General features: G+C 43.0%; 1 protein-coding gene across 12 annotated transcripts in view; it reads right to left on the reverse strand.

The window, feature by feature from the left end:
• Positions 1-24,002, reverse strand: part of HAUS8 (HAUS augmin like complex subunit 8) — a 438,075-nt gene that overhangs the window by 230,602 nt on the left and 183,471 nt on the right. Inside the window, exon 16 of one of the 12 annotated variants that reach the window (XM_073658201.1) lies at positions 16,179-17,178. The exons of the other annotated variants lie outside the window; for them this stretch is intronic. Coding sequence (XP_073514302.1) covers positions 17,040-17,178 — 139 coding nt within the window. The 3' untranslated portion in view covers positions 16,179-17,039. Of the gene's footprint in view, positions 1-16,178; positions 17,179-24,002 lie in introns of those variants that run through there. 12 annotated transcript variants of the gene reach the window in all.

The following is a 24,002-nucleotide window of genomic DNA, read 5'->3' on the forward strand; positions in this document are numbered from 1 at the left end:
GTAGGGCAATTTAAATAGCAGGATCAGTCTGATGGGTACTACTGCTCCCATCGAGCTGATCCTGCTGGCAGGAGTGGACGGGGGACAGACATAGGCCGATGGGAGTAGTAGTGTCACATCGGCCTATGTCTGCCTGCACGCACACACCCGCACAGACACCGCACACACCCGCACACATCGCACAGACACCGCGCACACCCGCACAAACATCGCGCACACACCCCGCACACACACTAATCATGACGGTCTGATCGTCTGGGAGGTGAGGCTGACCTGTGCGGCCGTGGGAAAGTTCATGTGAGTTCATGCAGTCAAGCATGAACTCGCATGAACCCTCTGAGGGCAACGCGGCGACTTCAAATGAACAGCTGATCGGCATCAGCTGATACCTCAGCTGTTCATTTGAAATAACCGGCGGGAAAGCGCAGCACAGAACGGGAAAGCCGGCGGTGAAGTCTTTTCACTGCCGGCTTCCCCGCCCGGGTCCTTCACTCCCCGCTCCTTGGAGCTGCGCTCCCCGCCCGGTCCTAACTTACGATCGGGATGGGAGGTGGCGAGGGGAGCGGAGGATCGGGGTGGGAGGCTGCGGGGAAGCAGTATGGGGCTGTGTGATTGTTTAAAAGCCGGCGGCTTTATACCGCCCGCCGGCTTTTAAACAATCAGGAGAATTCTCCCCCGCTGGGATGGCATTCTGATGACAGGCTGGATCGCGCTGCCATCCAACTTGTCATCCTTCACAGACACTGCAGAGCGCAGGCATTATGGGAACTTCCGATTCCGGTATCCGATATTGTAAAAGTATCGGAATTAAGTATCGGAATTCCGATACCGCGAATATCGGCCGATACCCGATATTTCAGTATCGGAATGGTCAACACTAATTATTAGCTTTGCTATAGGGGGAATGATAGGGTCTAGCCAATGTTTGAGTAACTGTTTTTTTTTTGCCAGGAAGAGTAGAGTATAAAGCAGTTTTGGGGGGCCTTTTGATTTTTTGTCGGGGTTCGCTGAGTTGCTCCAATGATGTAGTATGGCTACATATGGAGAGAGAGTGTACCCTGGACCCCATATAGTATTCATCAAGTCTGAGACCTGATCCCAGTATACAGTGGAATCAGGGCAGGACCATAGGCCGTGCATAAGGTCAGAGTATGGATGATGACATTTAGGGCATGCAATTAGTCTATTTGACAAGGGATCTTTTTTCGGTATATTAAAAGTGTAAATGGCCCCGTGTATTATTTTATACTGAGTTTCTCTCCAAGATTCGTTTATAATGTATTTTCTAAATATCTTCCAGCCTAATCTGATCTTAGTGGGAATTTCAACGTCTTCAAATTGCTGCTTCCAATATTTAAAGAAAATGTCAGGGTGTATCTTTAATAAATTGGATTTCATAGCCGAGTAAAGACTAGATATTGAGGGAGTACCTGTTGGGGATAATTTTATTCTGCTCTTTACAACATGTGTATGTGCTGTCTTTTCTGGTAGCAAGGAGATTTTTTTTAGATGTCTTATTAACCCTTTTACCCCCGAAGGTGGTTTGCATGTTAATGACCAGGCCAATTTTTACAATTCTGACCAGTTTCACTTTATGAGGTAATTACTCTGGAACGCAACAACGGATCCCACTGATTCTGAGACTGTTTTTTCGTGACATATTGTACTTCATGATAGTGGTAAAATTTCTTCGATATGACTTGCGTTTGTGAAAAAAATCTATTTTGCAATTTTCAAACTTTGAATTTTCATACCCTTAAATCAGAGAGATATGTCACACAGAATAGTTAATAAATAACATTTCCCACATGTCTACTTTACATCAGCACAATTTTGGAACCAAATGTTTTTTGTTAGGAAGCTATAAGGGTTAAGAGTTGACCAGCAATTTCTCATTCTTCCAAAAAAATTTACAAAACCATTTTTTTTTTTTAGGGACCACATCACATTTGATGTGACTTTGAGGGGCCTTTATGCCAGAAAATACCCCAAACTGACACCATTCTAAAAAATGCACCCCTCAAGGTGCTCAAAACCACATTCAAGAAGTTTATTAACCCTTCAGGTGCTTCACAGGAATTTTTGGAATGTGGAAGAAAAAAAAAATGAACATTTAATTTTTTTTTCACAAAAATGTTACTTTAGACCCAAATTTTTTTATTTCCGCAACGGTAACAGGAAAAATGAACCTCATAATTTGTTGTGCAATTTCTCCTGAGCATGCCAATACCCTATATGTGGGGGAAAACCACTGTTTGGGCGAATGGCAGGGTTCGGAATGGAAGGAGCGCCATTTGACTTTTTGAATGTAAAATTTGTCTGAATAATTAGCGGACGTCATGTCGCGTTTGGAAAGCCCCTGGTGCCTAAACAGTGGAAACTCCCCACAAGTGACACCATTTTGGAAACTAAACCCTCTCAGGGAATTTATCTGGCTGGGTGGTGAGCACCTTGAACCTCCAGGTGCTTCACAGAAGTTTATAACATTCAGCCGTAAAAATAAAATTTTCACATTTTTACCACAAAAGTGTTTTTCAGCCTCCAGTTTTGCATTTTCATAAGTGTAACAGGAGAAATTGCATCATGCAATTTGTTGTGCAATTTCTCCTGAGTACTCTGATAGTCATAGGACGGCTTGTTTTTTGTGGGACAAGTTGACGTTTTTATTGGTACCATTTTCGGGCACGTGACATTTTTTCATCGCTTTCTATTCAGATTTTTGGGAGGCAGAATAAACAAAAACCAACAATTCAGGATTTTTTTTTTTAAATGACATTCTGCGTGTGGTAAAATTGATAAGGCAGAGTTATTCTTCTGTTCAGTACGTTTATAACGATACTACATTTATATTTTTTTGGCGCTTTTACACAATAAAAACCATTTTATAGACAAAAGAATTTTTTTCACTTTGTGACACTTTCTTACTTTTACACTTTGCCCCAGTATGGGACTTCCACTTTTTGCAGTCTGTTCACCTGTATAGCATAGAGATGCATCTGCATCTCTATGCTATCAGCGCTGGACAGGGAGAAGTTACTTTGATCGCGTACTGCACATGATCAAAGTAACTTCCTGCTGTCTGGTGACCCGGATGTCGTCATGACAACATTGGGTCACCATGACAACCACCGGGACCCGGCTGAGACAGCGCGGGACGCCAGAGGGGAGTTAAGTAATGGAGCCTACCTTCCCTTGGTCCCAGAATGCTGCGATCGACTTTGATCGCAGCATTTCGGGGGTTAATGTGCCACACCGCTCCCTGCACTGTACCTTGTCACAGCTGACACCCAGTACTATCAGCTGACACCTGGCGGCGATCGCGCCCGCACATCTTGTGGGCGGCCGCAATCGTCAGGGCATATTATTACGTATCCGGCCCAAAAGGCCCAGGGCACAGATACGTGCTAATATGCCCCACGCCAGAAAGGGGTTAAAAGTTATATTTCAACTATCTACTTTCACTGTAGCATTTGATGTTTATATGGTAGACACTATATTTGTTCTCTTTTGAATATCTTTCAATTTAGTTTATAGTGAAACAGTAAGTTTTTGCAGAGTCAAAGATAGGAAAAGTTTGAATTCTAGAGATGTGTTTGAGGTGCAGGTGGCATAAGCGAGTGAGGGATAAGATGCAGGGAGTGAAGGAAAAATCTGAGTCAAATATAACCCCAATATAGCAAGCATTCTGCTTGGGAGTTATGGTAGAACCACATACTGAAATGACAATATTGGGTTTTGGTAGATTAGCGGAGGGAAGAAACACAAGGAGTTCAGCTTTTGACAGATTCAATTTTAGATAGAGGGAGGACAAAATTTTAGAGACAGCATATTGCTTCAAGGGTGCGGTTTATAGAGCAAGAGAGGAATGAAGCTATTAAATTTTATATATTAATCCAAAAAGTAGACTGTTTATAAAAATATACAAAAATGTTACAAAATAAACAATACAGTACATACAATTACATAAGATAAAACAGAAGAAATGAACGTGTGTCACGGAAATGGCTCAGCTTAGCGGTGGAAAGCAGTCCTTAGGGCAACAGAGAATCACGAAGCATGGTGTGTTCCAGGATTGACAATGATTATAGCGTGAAAACAAGTCATTTTCACATACCTCCCCTTTTGGTGATTAACAGGGCTGGTTATGGGATGTGGCCAGGTCTTTTAGAAAGTTACGTTATCCCCAACTTTCACAATATCTTCACCCCTGGAGGTCCCAGGTAGGAGATATGAGTGCCATATAGCTATGTGATCTATAAGATAATCAGCTTTAAATTTCCTGTTTTCAAGAAGGTGAGGGACAAAGTCCAAGACAAAAATAAGGTGTCATATGTAGGTCATAGAGCTATATTTTGCTCCATTTCATCCATGCTTCAACGTTAATATAAGAACTTTATAGATTTTACAATTATATCTATAACAGTGGCCATTAGAATTAGCTGTTGGTAGATCGATAGAGGCTTCAGTGACGGCAGTTTCAGTGTAAGGAGTGTAAACAGCGGAAACAGGATTGTAAAGGGTCAAGAAGGGAGGTATCTGATAGACTGCGGATTAGACCAAGTGTTCCAGGAGGTTACCAACGCAGTTTTGCTTGAGGCTTTTTTTTTTTTTAAGCGATGGGTGTATGATGGTGTGCTTGAAGGAGGAAAGAAAGACAATGAATGAAAGAGAAAGGTTCAATATTTTAGTTAGGTGGGTGGTGACAGCCAGGGAGAGGGACTGGAGGAGGTGAAAGAATAGTATCTGTGGTGCAGGTAGTAGAGTGAGAAGTGAGAAGCCTAGTAACTTAATTTTCTTTGACCGGTTCAAGAGACAATGAGCTTGACGACGTGCAGGAAAGAAGAGAATGCATGATATTAGGGAATTGGAAAAAAAATTCCTGTCAGATATGGTCAAAATTTTCTTTGAAATAATTGGCCAGATCGTCAGAGCTGAGGTTGGTCATAGGGCTTGCACTTTAGAACTGAGGAGGGAGTGAAAAGTGTCTAATAGTCTTTTAGGATTGTTGGATAGTGAGGTGATGAAGGCGGTGAAGTATGCTTGTTTGGAAAGGTGAAGGGCTGAGTTATGTTTTAAGCATAAATTTATAATAGATAAAATCTTCTTCCAATAGGGATTTTCTCCACAGACGCGCAACACACCTGGAGTACCGCAGTAGAAAACATGTTTGCAGTGTGTGCCATGGTTTCATGTGTAGAGCTTCATCAAGTGCACTTTCTAGTGTTTTATTATAATTTATTATCTCCAATTCAGTTAAATACAATGGCATTGGTCATTAAATAATGCACAGAGCAGCTGTGTTCCACCTGTACATCTCTTAGTGCTGGCTACTGCCAGAGCAGTTTTCAGCTGAACAGTGGGCGGTGTGGACAACCATCGATCTCATTTTGAGATCAGTCATCAATGGTTTAATAAAGGAAAACCTGAAACCACAGGACATGTCTCAAAAAATTAAGGTCTTTGTTCCTGTGTGCATTTGCAAACATTAATCTGGCTTTATGTTTCTTTTGGAGTAATGGCTTCTTCCTGGCAAAGTGGCCTCTCAGCCCATGTTGATACAGTACCCGTTTCACTGTGGCTCCTGCCATCTTCTCAAGGTCTTTTGCTTTGTTCCTTGGGTTGATATGCACGTCGGACCAAAGTACATTCATCTCTGGGTCACACAATCCATCTCCTTTCTGAGCGGTATGATGGCTGGACATTCCCATCTTGTTTGTACTTGCGTATAATCGTTTGCACTGATGAATGAGGCACCTTCAGGTATCTTGAAATTGTACCCCAGGATGAGCCAGACTTGTGCAAGTCCACAATTCTCTTCCTGATATTTTGGCTGATTTCTTTAGACTTTACCACAATGCTACACAAAGCAGCAGTCTGTTTCAGGTGTGCATTAAAATACATCCACAGGAGTGTATCTAATTAACACAGATGATGCAAAAAAAAACAAACCTAGCAGAAGCTTCCATAAACATGACATCATATGGGTAGTCCAGAATTGTTTAAAGGCATAGCAATCTTAGTATATGTAAACTTTTGACTTTGATGTAAGTAATAAAAAAGGGAATTAGTCCTACCGGTAATTAGGTTTCCAGGAGTCCAGCCTGACAGCACACCAGGAGGTAGTCCTTCATGTCCGACTAGGGGCAGGAACACACGAGAGGTTAAAAGGCCCCTCCCCACCCTCCATCGCCAGTGTTTTTCCCCAAGTACCATACCAGGATGGATGCAACACAATTTTATTGAAACTACCGATACATGTTAAATCCTCACATGCTGTGGTAACTCAAAAGGGGAAGGGAATATAAGGGTGCTGTCAGGCTGTACTCCTGGAAACCTAATTACCGGTAGGACTAATTCCCTTTTTCCAGGACGTCCCTCCTGACAGCACACCAGGAGAATGCCAACTAAATGGTCCTAGGGAGGGACTACAGCCTGGAGGACTTTCCTCCCAAAGGCTGTCTGCTGATTGGACAACAAATTCAGTCTATAATGCTTACAAAATGTATTCAACCCTGACCAGGTGGCTGCATTACATATCTGCTCTGAGGAGGCTCCTGCTCTCTTTGCCCATGAGGTAGATATGGATCTGGTAGAGTGGGCCCTTATGCCTTCTGGCACTAACATCCCACTAGAAACATAAGCATGGGAAATGGCCGCTTTGATCCATCTGGCCAAAGTAAATTTTGATGCAGTGTTTCCTTTATTCTTCCCCCAGAACTGGACAAACAGATTAGAGTCTTTCCTCCATTCTTTAGTGGCGTCTAGATAGTGGAGAACCGATCGCCTGACATCCACCGAGTGGAAGCCCTGTTCTCCTGGGTTTCTCGGCTGATCGCAGAAGGCGGGCAAAATGATCTCCCTATTCAGATTGGAGTCCAACACCACCTTGGGTAAAAAAGAAGGCTCTAGTTTAAGGATTAGGCGATCGTCCAAAATCTGCATATAAGGGAACACTACCGAGAGGGCCTGAATCTCCCCCAGTCGCCTGGCTGAAGTTATGGCCATCAAGAACACAGTTTTAATTGAGAGTGACCTGATACTAATATCCTGCAGGGGTTTAACGGGGCTTTTACATAGGGCGGTTAGCACTAAATTTAAGTCCCACGGGGCCACCTTTTCCCTTATAAAGGGCCTTAATCTACCCACCACTTTCGAGAATCTGGACACCCACGGATGTTTAGCCAAAGGATAATCTAAGTATGAACTTAGGGTCGAAATCTGGACTCTAAGCGTGCTGGGGCTTAGTCCCTTGTCATACCCGGCCTGGAGAAATTCTATGACTTCTGAAACTGGTGGGCCCTGAGTCTCTACTATTTCGTTCCCATATACCGAACAGAATTTCTTCCATACCTTTGAATAAATGGCCGTTGTCACCGGTTTTCTACTTGCCTGAAGGGTCGTGATGACCCCATCAGAGAGGCCCCTGGACCTCAAGATCAACCTTTCAGGATCCAGGCCGACAGCTGGAGCCACTCCACCGCAGGATGCCTTAGAGGTCCCTGTGACAGAAGGTCGTGCCGCAGAGGGAGAGGGAAGTGATCTTCTGTTGTCATCCGCATCAAGAGGGGGAACCAGCTTCTTTTTGGCCAGAAAGGGACCACTGCGATCACGGTGGCCCTGTCCTCCCGAATCTTCCGTAGCATCCTTGGGATTAAGGGTATGGGAGGGAAAGCGTAAGCTAGCGGCATATCCCAGGTCTGTGACAGTGCGTCGACCCCCACTGGAATGTCCTCTGGGCATCTGGAAAAAAACTTTTGGGTTTTCGTGTTCTTCCTTGAGGCAAAAAGGTCTACTGAAGGGGTCCCCCATCTCTTTACTAACTGAAGGAAGGCTGCTTGATGAAGTTCCCACTCTGATGGGTCTATCCTTTCCCTGCTCAGGAAGTCTGCCACCTGATTTTGGCAGCCCCTGAGATGAAGAGCTGAGATGGAGGAAACCGTATTTTCTGCCCAAGCGAAAATATCCTCTGCTATCGCCTGGAGCCATGTATGTCTTGGTCCTCCCTGATGTTGAAGGAAGGCTACCGTGGTGGAATTGTCCGAGAGAACTCTTACGTGTTTGCCTGCTAGTAGCGATTGACACCTTTGTAGGGACTCCCAAACTGCTCTTAGCGCTCTGTAATTTGAGGACCGGTGTCTGATCTCCTGAGACCAAGCCCCTTGTACGTATCTGTCCTCTACATGAGTCCCCCAACCCCACTGGCTTGCGTCAGTGGTAATGGTAATATAAGGAGATTCTATCCACTGGACTCCCCTTCCCAGATTTAAAGGGGATACCCACCAAGCTAAGGAGCCTTTTAAGTCTGGAGTTAAGGGCATCTTTTTGTCCAGGCCTGACTGACGTTTGTCCCAAGCGGACCGGATTTCCATCTGAAGAATTCTGGAATGTGCCTGACACCACCTTACACAAGAGATGCACGATGTCATGGTCCCCAGAACACTCATAGCTTCCCTGACTGTTACTTCCCTCTTTCTGCGAAAGGAGCTGAATTTTTTTACTATGTCCCGAGCTTTCTTTTGAGGGAGTTTGGACAGGCCCCGGTGTGAATCTAAGAGCACTCCCAACAATATCTTCTGGTTGCTTGGAGTTAGGTCTGATTTTTCTAAATTTAGAACCCACCCCAAGTCTGACAATACTCACATTACCCGACGCTGATGAAGAATTAACTGCGCTTCTGAATCTGCTACTAGAAGAAAGTCGTCTAGGTAGGGAATTATGACTATGCCCTCTTTCCTTAGATGGGAGAATACTTCCGACACTATTTTGGTGAAGATACAGGGTGCCGATGACAGGCCGAACGGAAGACATTGGAACTGATAGTGGCTTACGCCACCTTTCCCTCTTATCTGCAAACCTGATATATCTCTGTCTTGAAGGGTGTATGGGAATATGGTAATATGCCTGCTTCAAATCCAAGGTACACATCACCGCGTCTTTGGGTACCAGATGTATCACCGATTTAATTGATCTTGAACCTCTTGTACTTTACCCACTGTTTCAGGGGTCTGAGGTTTATAATTGTCCTGTACTCTCCCGATGGTTTCTTTATGGGGAACAGTCTGGAATAATGGCCCCTGTATCTCTCTGAACGAGGGACCGATGTTATTGCTCCGTCCTTGAGGAGCTGCTTGATGTCTACTTCCAGCCTTCTGAGGGCCGACGTTGAGCTGGCTTCCGTGATCTGAAATCGACGGGGGGGGGGGTTGAGAAAACTCGATATTGTATCTGTGTTCTATAAGTTGTAAAATCCACTGATTTTGGGTTATTCTCTGCCAACTTCTTAGGAAATGGTGCAGCCTCCCCCCCACTGGTCCGGCGTCATTGACACGCCAGTCTCTGACTAGGCCCGGGCAAGTCCCTGCGGACTCTACCACCCTTAGGGTAGCTCCATTTACCCTCTTTCCCCTTTCCTCTATAATTCTGGGAATGGGTGGGGCGGCTCCTTCGAAAGGAAAAGGGGCGTCTAGGTCGTCCTTCCGGAAACCCCGCTTTACTATCGGCCGCCTTCTGCAGAATGCTGTCCAGTACAGGTCCGAAAACCTGTAGGCCGGAAAATGGGATAGCACAAAGTTTGTTTTTGGACTGCATATCGCCTGTCCAAGACCTCAGCCAGAGTGCCCTATGGGCAGAATTCGACAGTGCATCATTTCTTGCCGCGAACCGGACGGATTCTGCTGACGCATCTGCCATGAAATTTAGTGCCATCCTAACCATGTATAAAGCCTCGGCTATATCCCTGGAACCACTCTGTGCCAGCTTGGCTTCCAGGTCTTCCAATCATAAACGTGCTGATCTGGCCACGGATGTGGCCGCAATATTGGTCTTGATGATTGCAGCTGAAGCCTCCCAGGCTTTCTTAAGTAGACCGTCCACTTTTTTGTCCATTGGATCATTTAGACTCGCATCCTCAAAAGGGATTGTTTTCTTCTTGGAAACTCGGGCTACTGGTACGTCGATCTTTGGCACCTCTTCCCAGATTCTGGACTCTTCCGTTTCGAAGGGAAGACGGGACCTAAACTCGCCCGGGATTGATAAACGCTTTTCCGCGTTTTTCCATTCCTCCAGAATCATGGACCTGATGTGTTTATTAACTGGAAAACATCTACTTTTCCTTGCCTGTAGCCCACTAAACATTGGATCCTGGATGGACTGGGCTACCTGCGGCTATTCAATGTTCATAGTATTGAGTACCGCCTGTAATAGCTCCTCTGTGTCAGCCGAGGAGAAGAGGTATCTTTTATTCTCCTCCCGCTGACCACAAGGTAAATCGAAATCCAGTTCCTGGGACTGGTCTGATCCCTACGCTCCCTCCTCTTCTTCCGAAGAGACTATGAAATCCTGCCTGGGTTTTTTGCAGGGAAGTTCGCCTGTAGAGGCCTGTGCTACTAAAAGGGTGGACACCGAAGACTGCACTAACTCTTTAATCACAGCTTTTACTTCGGCTCTAAATGTGGCCTGCTCCTCTGCCATAACTTTTGCTATACAGTCCTTGCACAGCTGTTTATTATATGTGTCAGGAAGCCTGGTATTACAAGTTGGGCATCACCTAGCTCTCTTCTTAGAAACTGATCCCTTTGGGGTCCCTTTATCCTATGTACAGTATCAGAACACAGGCAGCTTGCTAGGATAAATCACCATAGCTCAGCGACCAAAAGGGGGCCCTATAGATGTTCACTTACGTGACCCAGGGAGATGGCCGTGGAATCCGCGTGCTGCACGGGGCTACCCTTCATAGCGCACTATAGGTGTAGTGCCTAACCGACAGACACACATGGACAGTTTTTACCTGTCTGCCGTCTTCGCCGCCATCTTCCCCAGGCTTCTCCTTCCTGCTAACCTCCGAACCGGAAGTGCGTTCCAGGGTGGAAAGCATGCCGCAGCCGCGTCACCGGAAGTGCGCCAGCCGGTAGAGGCAGCGCGCCCAGAGCCCTCCGAGGAGGGAAGCGGCGACTTCCAGGAGCTCTGCTCCACTGGGCTGGCTGAGGGACCGGGATGGGTTTCAGCCGGCAGCCTGTCTTGACAGCGGGAGGAGACAGGTATGGCAACCCCTCCCTCCCCTGGGCTGCTCCCTATGGTTTCAGTGCTGCTGCGCCCTCTCATGTGCCTGTCCGACTAGGGACAGGAAAAACACTGGCGATGGAGGGTGGGGAGGGGCCTTTTAACCTCTTGTGTGTTCCTGCCCCTAGTCAGACATGAAGGACTACCTCTTGGTGTGCTGTCAGGAGGGACGTCTTGGAAAATGCCTTACAACATTCGCTCTCATTATTCTGGCATTTGGCAAATATAAAAATTTATGTAACCCTAATTGACCTAAAACATCAATATTAAAAAAAACATGCATGTGTGTCTTTATATAATACACATGCGCATACACCCTTATTAATAATTTATGGGGTACATGTCTGCAAATGCTGGGCACTAAAATGGCATTCTTGCAATTCTCACTCAGCAACAACTGCACACTAATTTCGGGAAAATGCCTGTGGGTTCAAAATAGTCACTACTACACAGATGAATTATGAGTGGGGTGTTTTTTTTGGAGATTTCATGGTTTTTGAACCTTAGAGGCTCTGCAAATGGTGACTAAAGAACTACAGGTAAGTCTATGTTTCCCAAGCCTTGCCATGTGCCCAAAAAGTAGTGTATGCCATATATAAGGCACTTGGGAGAAATTGTGCAATACATTGAGTACTTTTTATTATCATCCATTGTAAAAATGAAAAATTGAGCAACATACTTATTGTACCAAATTAACTTTTCATTATCACACATCCCAATGGTAAAGAACTGGGGAAACATCTAAGGGGTAAATAATACTTATTATACCTATAGATGAATTCCGTAAACTGTGCAGTAGAGTCACTATTGTTCTTTTGCGGTGTCAAGGGCTTTGTAAAATGACGACTTTAAACGATTCCAGCCAAATTTGAGCTCCAAAAGCCATCCCAAGTGTCCGATTGGAAATTACCAACCATATGTGTGGGTATCGAAAACAAAAATGCAGTTTTTAGAGCAATTTTGGCACATTTTGCTTAGTAAATCTCCTCCAATTATCTAAAACTAGGCCCAGAGGCTGTAAGAAAAAACCTGTTCATATTGACCTGAAAAGGAGTTGTCCACTTCATAATTATTTTACCAAATGTGCTGGGGATGTGATTGTGGGCACCCACCACTATACAAGTATTACTGGTTCTACTCCTTTGTGAAGTGCAATCCGCTTGTTAGTGCAGCCTTCTCTGAAAAACAGCACAGTAGTGTGGATCCCAAAATGGCAGTGGAAACATGCTGGGGATCAGAGGGACAACATCAATTGCCCTTGATTTTCGATATGAATATAGACTGTAAGGCTGTGTGCCCACGATACATTTTTTGGTACGGATTTGCAGCGCGGAAACGCTCCAGAAACACATTGCATACCTTATCCCATGACTTCCTATGACATTCTGCAAGTTCTGTGCACATGGTCAGGATTTTTTCTGCGCGGATTTTACTTGTAGAAAAAATATGGACATGACCAATTCTTGTGCGTTTCTGCATGTGTATTTGCCTATACAATGCATTGGAAAAACGTATGGCAAATACGCATGCAAAAACCGCATGCGTTTTTCTGCCAAGGAGATGCAGAAATGCTCATGAAAATCTCTGCATCGTGGGCGCTAAGCCTTACCTCTATGTGCCCATGTAGCGTTCTTGAAGTGTTTTTGCGGCCACGAAAACTATTGTAAAACAAGAAGCCCAAACAAGAATCTAATGGGTATCTATTTTGGGTTTATATACCCTGTATCTCTTACTGTTTTAGCTCCTCTTCTCCCTATGCCTCTTTATATGTTATCCTTGTCTAGAAAAATATGTTTATGAATAAAGATTATATCTTGTATTGATCTCCAATGAGTCTTGGGTATTCCTTTATTATATTTATCTATTTGTTTGATTTACTTCAGATACCCATTAGATTCTTGTTTGGGCTTCTTGTTTAATTTTGGAGATGGCATTTCACTTTTGGTGATCTGCTTTTGTTTTGGTTACTATTGTAAAACAGTCTGCCATGCAAAGCAATGTGAATTCGGATGTGCTGTGCACATGATGCACTAATTAGCGCGCCAAATTTGTATTGCATTGCAAAACGCAGCATGACCATTTTTACCGCAGGTATATGTGGATTTACTGCGTTTCAATTAAATTCAATTGCCAGGAATTTGCAGCGTAAGAGAGTCCCTGTGTGCCCAAACATTGGAGCTCCCCCACAAGTGACCCCATTTTGGAAACTAGACCCCCCAGGGCACCTATCTAGATTCATAGTGAGCACTTGGAACCCCAGGTGCTTCACATATTGATTCATAAAAATGAAAAAGTGTTTTTTTTTTCACTTTTTCATTTTTACGAATCAATTTGTGAAGCACCTGGGGGTTCCAAGTGCTCACTATGCATCTAGATAGGTGCCTTGGGGAGTCTAGTTTCCAAAATGGGGTCACTTGTGGGGGAGCTCCAATGTTTGGGCACACAGGGGCTCTCCAAACGCAACATGGCGTCCGCTAACAATTTGAGCCGATTTTCCATTCAATTTGTTAGCGGACACCATGTCGCGTTTGGAGAGCCCGTGATGTGCCTAAACAGAGGAGCTCCCCCACAAGTGTCCCCATTTTGGAAACTATACCCCTCAAGGATTTTATTAAGGTGTATAGTGAACATTTTGAACCCAGAGGTACGGCACAGAATTTGTTTACATTAGGTCATCATATTGAATAAGTTGTCATTATTCTTGAGCGCAAGTGCTCGCTACTTGAGTTTGCATCGGGTACTCAGGTATGCACCATGTACAGCGTGTGCTCGAGTGACATGCTCGAGTCCCTGCTCCGCATGTTTCACGGTTATTAGACACCCCAAAAAAAAACATGCGGGGATCGCTCGTGCATGGCAGGCAATCCCCGTAAAGTTTTTTGGCCACGAAGCATATGGGGCAGAGACTCGAGCATGTCACTCAAATACCCACGATACTCAATGCATACCAGAGCACCCGATGCAAACTCAAGTAGCGAGCACTTGCTCTCAACACTAGTCGCCATATCGTCATCTTTTTTTCTTACTTTTGAAAAAAATCCCAACCCCAGCCCTAGCCCTAGCGCAACCCTAGCCCCAGCACAACTCTAGCCCCAGCACAACCCTAGCCCCAAACCCAGCCCTAACCCTAGCCCAAGAGTTTATTTTTGACGCCGTTCCTTGTGCGGTATAAGTGATTAGACGACTTTATTCTTGGGGTCGGTGTGATTACAGCAATGCCAGAATCATATGGGGTTTTTATGACTGACAGCTGTCACACACTAAAAGACGCATTTTTTGTAAAATCTAGTTTTTGCATCGCCATATTTTGAGAGCTATAATTTTTCCAGATTTTGGCAGACAGTCATGTGACAGCTCGTTTTTTGCGGGATGACTTGACGTTGTTATTGGTGCCATTTTCAGGCACGTGACATTTTTTGATCGCTTTCTATTCCGATTTTTGGGAGGCAGAATAAACAAAAACCAACAATTCAGGAATTGTTTTTTTTTTTTTTTTATTCTGTTCCGCGTGTTGTAAAATTGATGAGGTAGCTTTATTCTTCGGGTCAGTACGTTTACAGCGGTACCACATTTGTATCATTTTTCTATGTTTTGGCGCTTATACACAATAAAAGCTATTTTATAGAAAAAAATATTTTTTAGCATCGCTTTATTCTGAGAGATATAACTTTTTTATTTTTCGGCTGATGGAGCTGTATGGCGGCTTGTTTTTTGCGGGACGAGATAACGTTTTCAGCGGTATCATTTTTATTTCTATGCGTCTTTTTTATCGCGTGTTATTCCACTTTTTGTTTGGCGGTATGGTGATAAAGCATTGTTTTTTGCTTCGGTTTTTTTTTTTTTTTTTTACCGTGTTCACTGAAGGGGTTAACTAGTGGGACAGTTTTATAGGTCAGGTTGTTCCGGACGCGGCGATACCAAATATGTGTACTTTTATTGTTTTTTTTTTATTTTTTTTATAATAATATTTATTGATGGGTACATTATATTTTTATTTTTGGTGTATTATTGTAGTATTTTTTATTTTTTTATAATATTTTTGTACATTTTTTTTTTTTTTTCCCACTTTCACACAGTTTATACACTTTATTACTTTGTCCCACTCTGGGACTTTCACTTTTTTTTTCTGATCGCCTGCATGGCACAGGAATGGAGCACCATCCCTATGCCATGAAGGCTGTCAGAAGTGCACAGTGTGAAGATTGCTTGGAGATGCACTGCGCATGTCCAAGCAATCTTCCGGCTCTCTGGTGACCCGGATGTTGTCATGACGACATCGGGTCGTCATGGCAACACCCGGGAAGCCTTTGCAGACTGCGCTGGAAGCCGGAAGAGGAGGTGAGTATCGCCGATCACCTCCCCTTGCCCCCGTAATGCTGCGATCGACTTCGATCGCAGCATCGCGGGGGTTAATGTGCTGGGAGCGGTGCAGGACCGCTCCCTGCACATAGTACCGGGTGTCAGCTGTGACAATCAGCTGACACCCGGCGGCGATCGCGCCCGCACAGCCTGTGTGCGCGCGCGCGATGACGTACTAATACGGGTCTGGCTCTTAAGTCCCAGGGCACAGACGCGTATTAGTACGTCAGATGTTATTAAGGGGTTAAACAGGCGTCAGAAAAGGTAGCATAGCACTAATAGGGAACATGAACAGTGTTTAGACCCTCTTCAGAAATTTTAGTCTTACCGTAAGGATTGTGTGTTGCCACAACAGAAATCCTACACAAGATAAACAAGTTCAGACATTTGGTGCATGTACTTGACTTAAAAGCCAATAAAGCAAACTGACCACCTTCATGTCAGAATTCTACTAAATATGATGATCCAGAAATATTGAGAAGCCCCTCCAGGCCCTTCTGTTTTTCAGCGAAACACATTTTGCTGGGAATCTGGAGTTAAACAAAACTGCTACTGTCTTGTCTTGAGGATAAGCTCCCCTTGCTGCAGTCTATTGAAAGTCAGAGCCTGCTTTCCTCCCACTTTAGTTTCCAAATGCAAGTTGTTCTGAACCCCAAAAAGGTCTTTAAAGTTAACATTGTCATGGCGATATTCATTGCTTTTCTTAAGGATTGTTCTTTCATAATACATACATACATACACACACCAACTTACCTTGATTAAGAATTAGTTGATGGATGATACCATGTTTAATTTTTACCCTTGTCCCCTTTGACCCCTTCCCTTAAAATATGTTAATGGTTTGTTCTACAATCTACACAAATTATGCATACTTTATGTATTACAACATATCTTGACCCTCTGCACAGGGAATATGCTTTGTTATCTAGTAACTATATTAGTTTCAAAAATGTTTTATTAATTTTAACAAAAAAAAAATTGAATGAAAAAGGTTGACAAAACAAAGCATGTTTCTGCATCAGTCGGTGTTCTATGCAGCAATTGGATGAAGCCTTAGCTCACAGATTTTACGCTCTTATCACCTCCTGCAAATAATGAGAGTGCTCAGCTTCATTGCGGGAAAAGCTTTCCTCTAAATTTGAACCAATTTTCGAAAAATGGGTTTCCTGGGAAGGTTTTTTGTTTATTTTTTAAAGGTAGACAATCCCCTTATTGAGCAGACAAGCAAAATATGCATATTAGGATAAGGAAATAACCAGCTGGTTGTATTGCAGATGTTTTACCTCTACGTTAAGTTTTATTTCAAGATGAATTAACTAACATTCCACATTTAACAGAACAAACACATACAAAATATTAATTCAAGTGTGCAAAGTGTTTTAATGTCTAATGCGCTCATAAGTGGTAGTCTTCCAACCATCACTGCAAAAGATGTCTGAAAATTGTCAAGGGAATGACCTTCAGTCTTGACCTTGCTCACTTGCCACCACCATACAAAGTGAATGAAGACAGCATGGTGTGTTAGCTCATATCCCATGTTCAAACGTAAACATCATAAACATTTCTTAAAGTTTTTTATAACAAATTGCTTTCCTTGAAGAACTTCTGACAAAAAAAGGTTATCAAACTTCTTGACTGCCCTGGGAAAAATACCAGTTCTTTACAACTTCCACTTCAGTATGGTCTTCCACAAGCTTCTGGCTTTGTAGAGCTACATCTTTATCGACTTTAAAAGACAATTCCATAATTTGGTGCAAGGTCCTGTAACGATAAATATGCAGATATGGAATTGACAAGTGTGCTCTAGCTGCAATTAAAAAAAAACCCTTAACATTATGTCTTGCTGCCCACCCTAGAAGAATTAAAGGGAATCTGTCATCACTTTGGGGTTATCAGACCGCTACTATGGGCATACAGGGTATAGAAAAGTAAATCTATACATACCTGTATGGCCCATATTAGAGGTTTGATAGCAGAGAAAAGCACTTTAATCAATTCTATTTTGTACAGGCTTGGCGTCCGGGGGACTCCAAGCAATCCCCACCTATGTGCTTATTATTCCCCCTAAATCCCCGCCTATATACTTAATTATATTCCCTCCTCCCCTGCACGTCACAGGGCCCTTGTGCTCCCTGACTTCCCGGGCATGCGCAAAGCACCGATCACATAGAGCTCACAGAGCGTGCTTTGCTTCATCCCAGCCCGTCTCTCTGTGCACTGCGCTGCAGGTTTCTATTGCGCAGGCGTCGGGAAGTGACACTGACTCCCCTGGATGCCAAGCCTGTACAAAACAGAATTGATTAAAGTGCTTTTCTCTGCAATCAAACCTCTACTATGGGCCATACAGGTATGTGTAGATTTACTTTTCTATACCCTGTATGCCCATAGAAGAGGTCTGAGCCCGCACTGAACCGAGCACATGTCAGCTGATTCTTACAGCTGACATGTGCCCGCAACAGCCGCAGGTGGAATCGCGATCAACCTGCGGCTGTTAACCAGTTAAATGCTGCTGTCAATCTCCGACAGAGGAATTTAACATCGCTGCGCCGGAAGTGCGGCATTAGCCCCGCCAATTGGAGACCCCGTCACCTGATCGTGGGTCACCGATGCGTGGGCATGACAACCTGGGTTCTGCAGCAGACCCCTGTGGTTGTCATGTCTCGCTTGCTATGAGAGCAACCCAGTGGTCGGCGCTCATAGCACAGGAGCATTTCTGCTACATAGTGGTGGTCTGCTGATCACCTCTATGTAGCAGAGCCTTTCAGATAACTACAGCTTCTAGTCTCCTATGGAGACTATAGAAGCAAGCAAAAAAAAAAGTTTTTAAAAATATGAAAAAAATATAAAAGTTAAAATCACCCCCCTTTCGCCCCATTCAAAAAATAAAAAATAAAAAAATAATAATAAAAAAACCCCACATACACATTTGGTATCGCCGCATTCAGAATCGCCCGATCAATATAAAAAAAGAATTAATCTGATCGGTAAAAGGTGTAACGAGAAAAAAATTCAAAACACCAGAATTAAGTATTTTTGGTTGTCGCAACATTGAAATAAAATGCAGTAATGGGCGACCAAAAGATCACATCTGCCCCAAAATAGTATCAATAAAAACGTCAGCTCGACATGCAAAAAATAAGCCCTCACTTGGCCCCAGATCCCAAAAAATGGAGACACTGCGGGTCACAGAAAATGGCGCTTTTTTTTTTTAAAGCAAACTTTGGATTTTTTTTACACTACTTAAATAAAAAAGAACCTATACATGTTTGGTGCCTACAAACTCGTAATGACCTGGAGAATCATAATGGCAGGTCAGTTTTAGCATTCAGTGAATGTGGTAAAAAAAAGAACCCCAAAAAAACAACCGTGGAATTGCATTTTGTTAGCAATTTCACCGCACTTGGATTTTTCTTTTCCCGTTTTCCAGTACACAATATGGTAAAACCAGTGATGACTTTAAAAGTCCAAGCCGTCACATGGCCATATTGTCTGAAAAATAAGGAAGAAGGGGAGCAAAAAATGAAAACAACGGAAAATGCTCTGGTCATGAAGGGGTTAAGTAACCCATCTTCTGGTCAGAACTGTTCCAGGGGATTTTAGTAAATGAATGTTTATTGCTTCACTATGTGCTCAATGTTCACCTTCTCATGGTACCTTTGCTGAACACTTATCTGGGGCAGCTGGGTGCAGTGTTTTATAAATAGAGGATTATTTGGCACATTGAGCAATAAGCACAACTAATACTTAATCCTATCAAACATTCTGGTAACCTAGGAGATAGACAGAACTTTTGCACACATCTTACATTTTCTTTTAAATGTATTACCAGCAAGGTTCACATTTAGGCTTTGTTCATTCATGCTAAATTTGGTTAGAGAATTATTCTTAATAACGGTGTACACATGAGGTCAATAAAAAAACCCACTAAAATGTATCCTCACAGGGAGCCCCACCAATTCCTACAAATCATTGAAAGGCAGCAGTAAGGAGGAGCTTGGATGGAACAGTGGACACGCTGCTGTAGAAAACCCCAAAACAAAATTCCCAAATCTATATAACTCAATGGATAATAATAAATCTTCATTATTGAGAGCAAGCAGGAATTCAAAAAAGCTGTGGGGTCAGTTTTATGAAAAAGTATCAAATTTTATTCAATATAATATAAATTATACAGCACAAAAGGTCATGTAAAAAGGTTTGGAAATGAGAAGATACTGTGACAATACTATGGAGAGGGTAATGGAATATCTACCATAGTGAAAGAAAGACACACTGGGTCCCCAATCATATAAACAAGGTATCCTAGTAGTTATCATTTTCTCTAACTCTAAAAATGATCGGAATTTCAAAATTGTCCATCACATTACATGTGAGACTGAAGCGGTGGTCTACCATGCTAAATGCCCCTGCGGGCTTATATACATAGATATGACCACTAGAGCACTAAAAATAAGAATACCGGAACATATTCGAGATATTAAGAATGCAATCAACTGTACTGAACCCCAATTACTAAAAACAATCCCCAGACATTTTTTCAAACACCACAACTGCAGCCCAAAGGGCTTTACAGTGTGCGGTATCGATCGTATCTATATAGGGATCAGAGGTGGGAACATTAAACAAAAATTACTCCAAAAAGAAACCAGATGGATGGTTACATTGGACACGCTAGCCCCTAAAGGCCTCAATGAGGCCATCAGTTTCAAGTCTTTTCTTTGACTCTCCTTGATTGTCTTCTATTTTTAACCGTAGGTGCTATATGTGTTTTTATGTAGATATGTTTGATTTTTTGTCTACTGATTTTTTCTAGTTTTGGAGTCTTTTCTGCCGCGGTCTTCCATCCCATAGCTATTCGGAGAACACAAGCCCAATTGCCTATTCTTATTCTTCTAACAGAAGAAATCTTTAATGATCTGCTATCACCTGACAAGCATCCCAAAGAATTTCTTCATGTGGCCTCTGTGCTTATATGTACAATATATATATATATATATATATATATATATATATGTGTGTGTGTACACATATATATATATATATATACATATACAGTACAGACCAAAAGTTTGGACACACCTTCTCATTTAAAGATTTTTCTGTATTTTCATGACTTTGAAAATTGTACATTCACACTGAAGGCATCAAAACTATGAGTTAACACATGTGGAATTATATACTTCACAAAAAAGTGTGAAACAACTGAAAATATGTCTTATATTCTAGGTTCTTCAAAGTAGCCACCTTTTGCTTTGATGACTGCTTTGCACACTCTTGGCATTCTCTTGATGAGCTTCAAGAGGTAGTCACCGGAAATGGTCTTCCAACAATCTTGAAGGAGTTCCCAGAGATGCTTAGCACTTGTTGGCCCTTTTGTCTTCACTCTGAGGTCCAGCTCACCCCAAGCCATCTCGATTGGGTTCAGGTCTGGTGACTGTGGAGGCCAGGTCATCTGGCGTAGCACCCCATCACTCTCCTTCTTGGTCAAATAGCCCTTACACAGCCTGGAGGTGTGTTTGGGGTCATTGTCCTGTTGAAAAATAAATGGTGGTCCAACTAAACGCAAACCGAATGGAATAGCATGTCGCTGCAAGATGCTGTGGTAGCCATGCTGGTTCAGTATGCCTTCAATTTTGAATAAATCCCCAACAGTGTCACCAGCAAAGCACCCCCACACCATCACACCTCCTCCTCCATGCTTCATGGTGGGAACCAGGCATGTAGAGTCCATCCGTTCACCTTTTCTGCGTCGCACAAAGACACGGTGGTTGGAACCAAAGATCTCAAATTTGGACTCATCAGACCAAAGCACAGATTTCCACTGGTCTAATGTCCATTCCTTGTGTTCTTTAGCCCAAACAAGTCTCTTCTGCTTGTTGCCTGTCCTTAGCAGTGGTTTCCTAGCAGCTATTTTACCATGAAGGCCTGCTGCACAAAGTCTCCTCTTAACAGTTGTTGTAGAGATGTGTCCGCTGCTAGAACTCTGTGTGGCATTGACCTGGTCTCTAATCTAAGCTGCTGTTAACCTGCGATTTCTGAGGCTGGTGACACAGATAAACTTATCCTCAGAAGCAGAGGTGACTCTTGGTCTTCCTTTCCTGGGGCGGTCCTCATGTGAGCCAGTTTCTTTGCAGCGCTTGATGGTTTTTGCAACTGCACTTGGGGACACATTCAAAGTTTGCCCAATTTTTCGGACTGACTGACCTTCATTTCTTAAAGTAATGATGGCCACTCGCTTTTCTTTACTTAGCTGCTTTTTTCTTGCCATAATACAAATTCTAACAGTCTATTCAGTAGGACTATCAGCTGTGTATCCACCAGACTTCTGCACAATACAACTGATGGTCCCAACCCCATTTATAAGGCAAGAAATCCCACTTATTGAACCTGACAGGGCACACCTGTGAAGTGAAAACCATTTCCGGTGACTACCTCTTGAAGCTCATCAAGAGAATGCCAAGAGTGTGCAAAGCAGTCATCAAAGCAAAAGGTGGCTACTTTGAAGAACCTAGAATATAAGACATATTTTCAGTTGTTTCACACTTTTTTGTAAGTATATAATTCCACGTGTTAATTCATAGTTTTGGTGCCTTCAGTGTGAATGTACAATTTTCAAAGTCATGAAAATACAGAAAAATCTTTAAATGAGAAGGTGTGTCCAAACTTTTGGTCTGTACTGTATATATATATATATATATATATATATATATATATATATATATATATATATATATGGACATACAGCAATATTCTGCTAATACAATATTTATTACTGTTTGGTGGATAGGAATATTACTTGAAATATAGTTATCCATAGATGTACAGCATGGGACTTATACATTTATGGATATATATGTGAGATTAAACAACAAATTATTCCGTATATCTTACCTCTATATCGACGATTGATGTTATATGACCATATATTGTAATAATGTTGTGCATTGGTAATGTGATTGTTTATCATGCTAAATGATGATGTGGTTCTCCTGGTGAGGATATGATCTGCTTGTTATATCATATTGTCCAGCACCTTAATTAATTTTGATGGGCAATCCCATATTGATAATGGTACCGTTATTTACAGCATAGGGTTTTTGTGAACATCATTGGATATATAAGGTTCCTACTTCTTATACAATAATATGGATATGGAGGGGTTAAGTTAAGATGGGAGTAGGTGGGATCTCTTTCTCTTCCCCCTCCCCCTTGACAATGTATGCTGACTGGCTTGGTGTGAGCGCATAGACAGTTTATTTTAATACATTTACCGCTCCATTTCTCCCTATATAGCGCAGACGCGCCTCGTGCATGCGCTGCTCGCGCCTTGGGGCGTCGCTGGCTGGGCCGGTTCCCGGGGTGATGGCGGGGGGGGGGGTGTGTTTGGGGATGACGCACGTCCTCCTTCCCGTCATTCTCTGCGGATGCCAGCTGACAACGCCACGGGGCGGAGCAACATGACGATTCACGCGCCGATTTGCTGGCCGTTTAGACTCATTCATTTATATAGCACCCACTTTTAATCATTTGCCACGCCTCCTGACGAAGTCGGAAGGTGAAACGCGCGTCAAGGCTATTGCATGGGTCCCAAGCACACTCTGCGCCATCTAATATCATGACACAAGGTAATTCCTATTCCTTATAAATTCTCCTAGTTATTTATTGGGACATATTAGAGATAGGACAGGACAGGATTGGGCTTCACTTATTATTTTTTGACTGATTGGGGACATGTATCCAACCAATAATACCCTAGTGTATTCCTTGGTCCAATATAACTACTAGGATACCTTGTTTATATGATTGGGGACCCAGTGTGTCTCTCTATTTCTTTCACTATGGTAGATATTCCATTACATGATCTCACTTTTTGAAGTAGTATCTTTATAGGTTTATACACGACTGCTTTAGCCTACTTTAATGTCTATGGGGCAAACATGGTTTGTTGTCAGTATTCAGTGGTTGGTACCTACCAAGTGTGGACCAAGAATGGACAGCTGTCGACCGGGTTAATTGCTGCAAGTGGTGAACAGGCTTTTCCGTCTTGTCTATCCCACAGAAAAACTAGAGCAGCACGAATTTCTTAACAAGTTAATGATCGCAATCATAAAATGGTGATCAAACGGTGCATGGTAGTATACATTGTGGGATAAAGGAAAGCCAGCTGAGGCAGCGTGATGCTCCGGAGAAACATTGGATCCTGGCATTTATAGTATGTGTATAATAATTTGACAAGTACCAATGACCTAAACATTCTTGCAGACCAAGTTTACTTCATGGAAACTATGATATTACCTAATGAATGCGGCTTCTTACAGCAGGATAATGCTTACAGCCACACTTTCAGGAACAGTTCAAGGATCATGACAAACAGCTTTTAAGCCAATTGAGCATCTGTGGGAGGAGTTGAAAAATCAACTCTGAAGGCCTCACATCACAACTTACAGGACCTTCCAAGGTGTCACGTCCACACTTCTCAGCACGTGATGTGGGGGTGCGCCTGTAAGGGTTAATTTACCCCCTCACACTATTTAACACTCAACCTCTGTTCTAGGCTTTAAAGTTATCCTAAATCACATCCTCAA

Source organism: Phyllobates terribilis, unplaced genomic scaffold (assembly GCF_046119375.1).
Source record: "Phyllobates terribilis strain yellow unplaced genomic scaffold, ASM4611937v1 Scaffold_1__5_contigs__length_1240528914, whole genome shotgun sequence".
NCBI classification, from domain to species: domain Eukaryota; kingdom Metazoa; phylum Chordata; class Amphibia; order Anura; family Dendrobatidae; genus Phyllobates; species Phyllobates terribilis.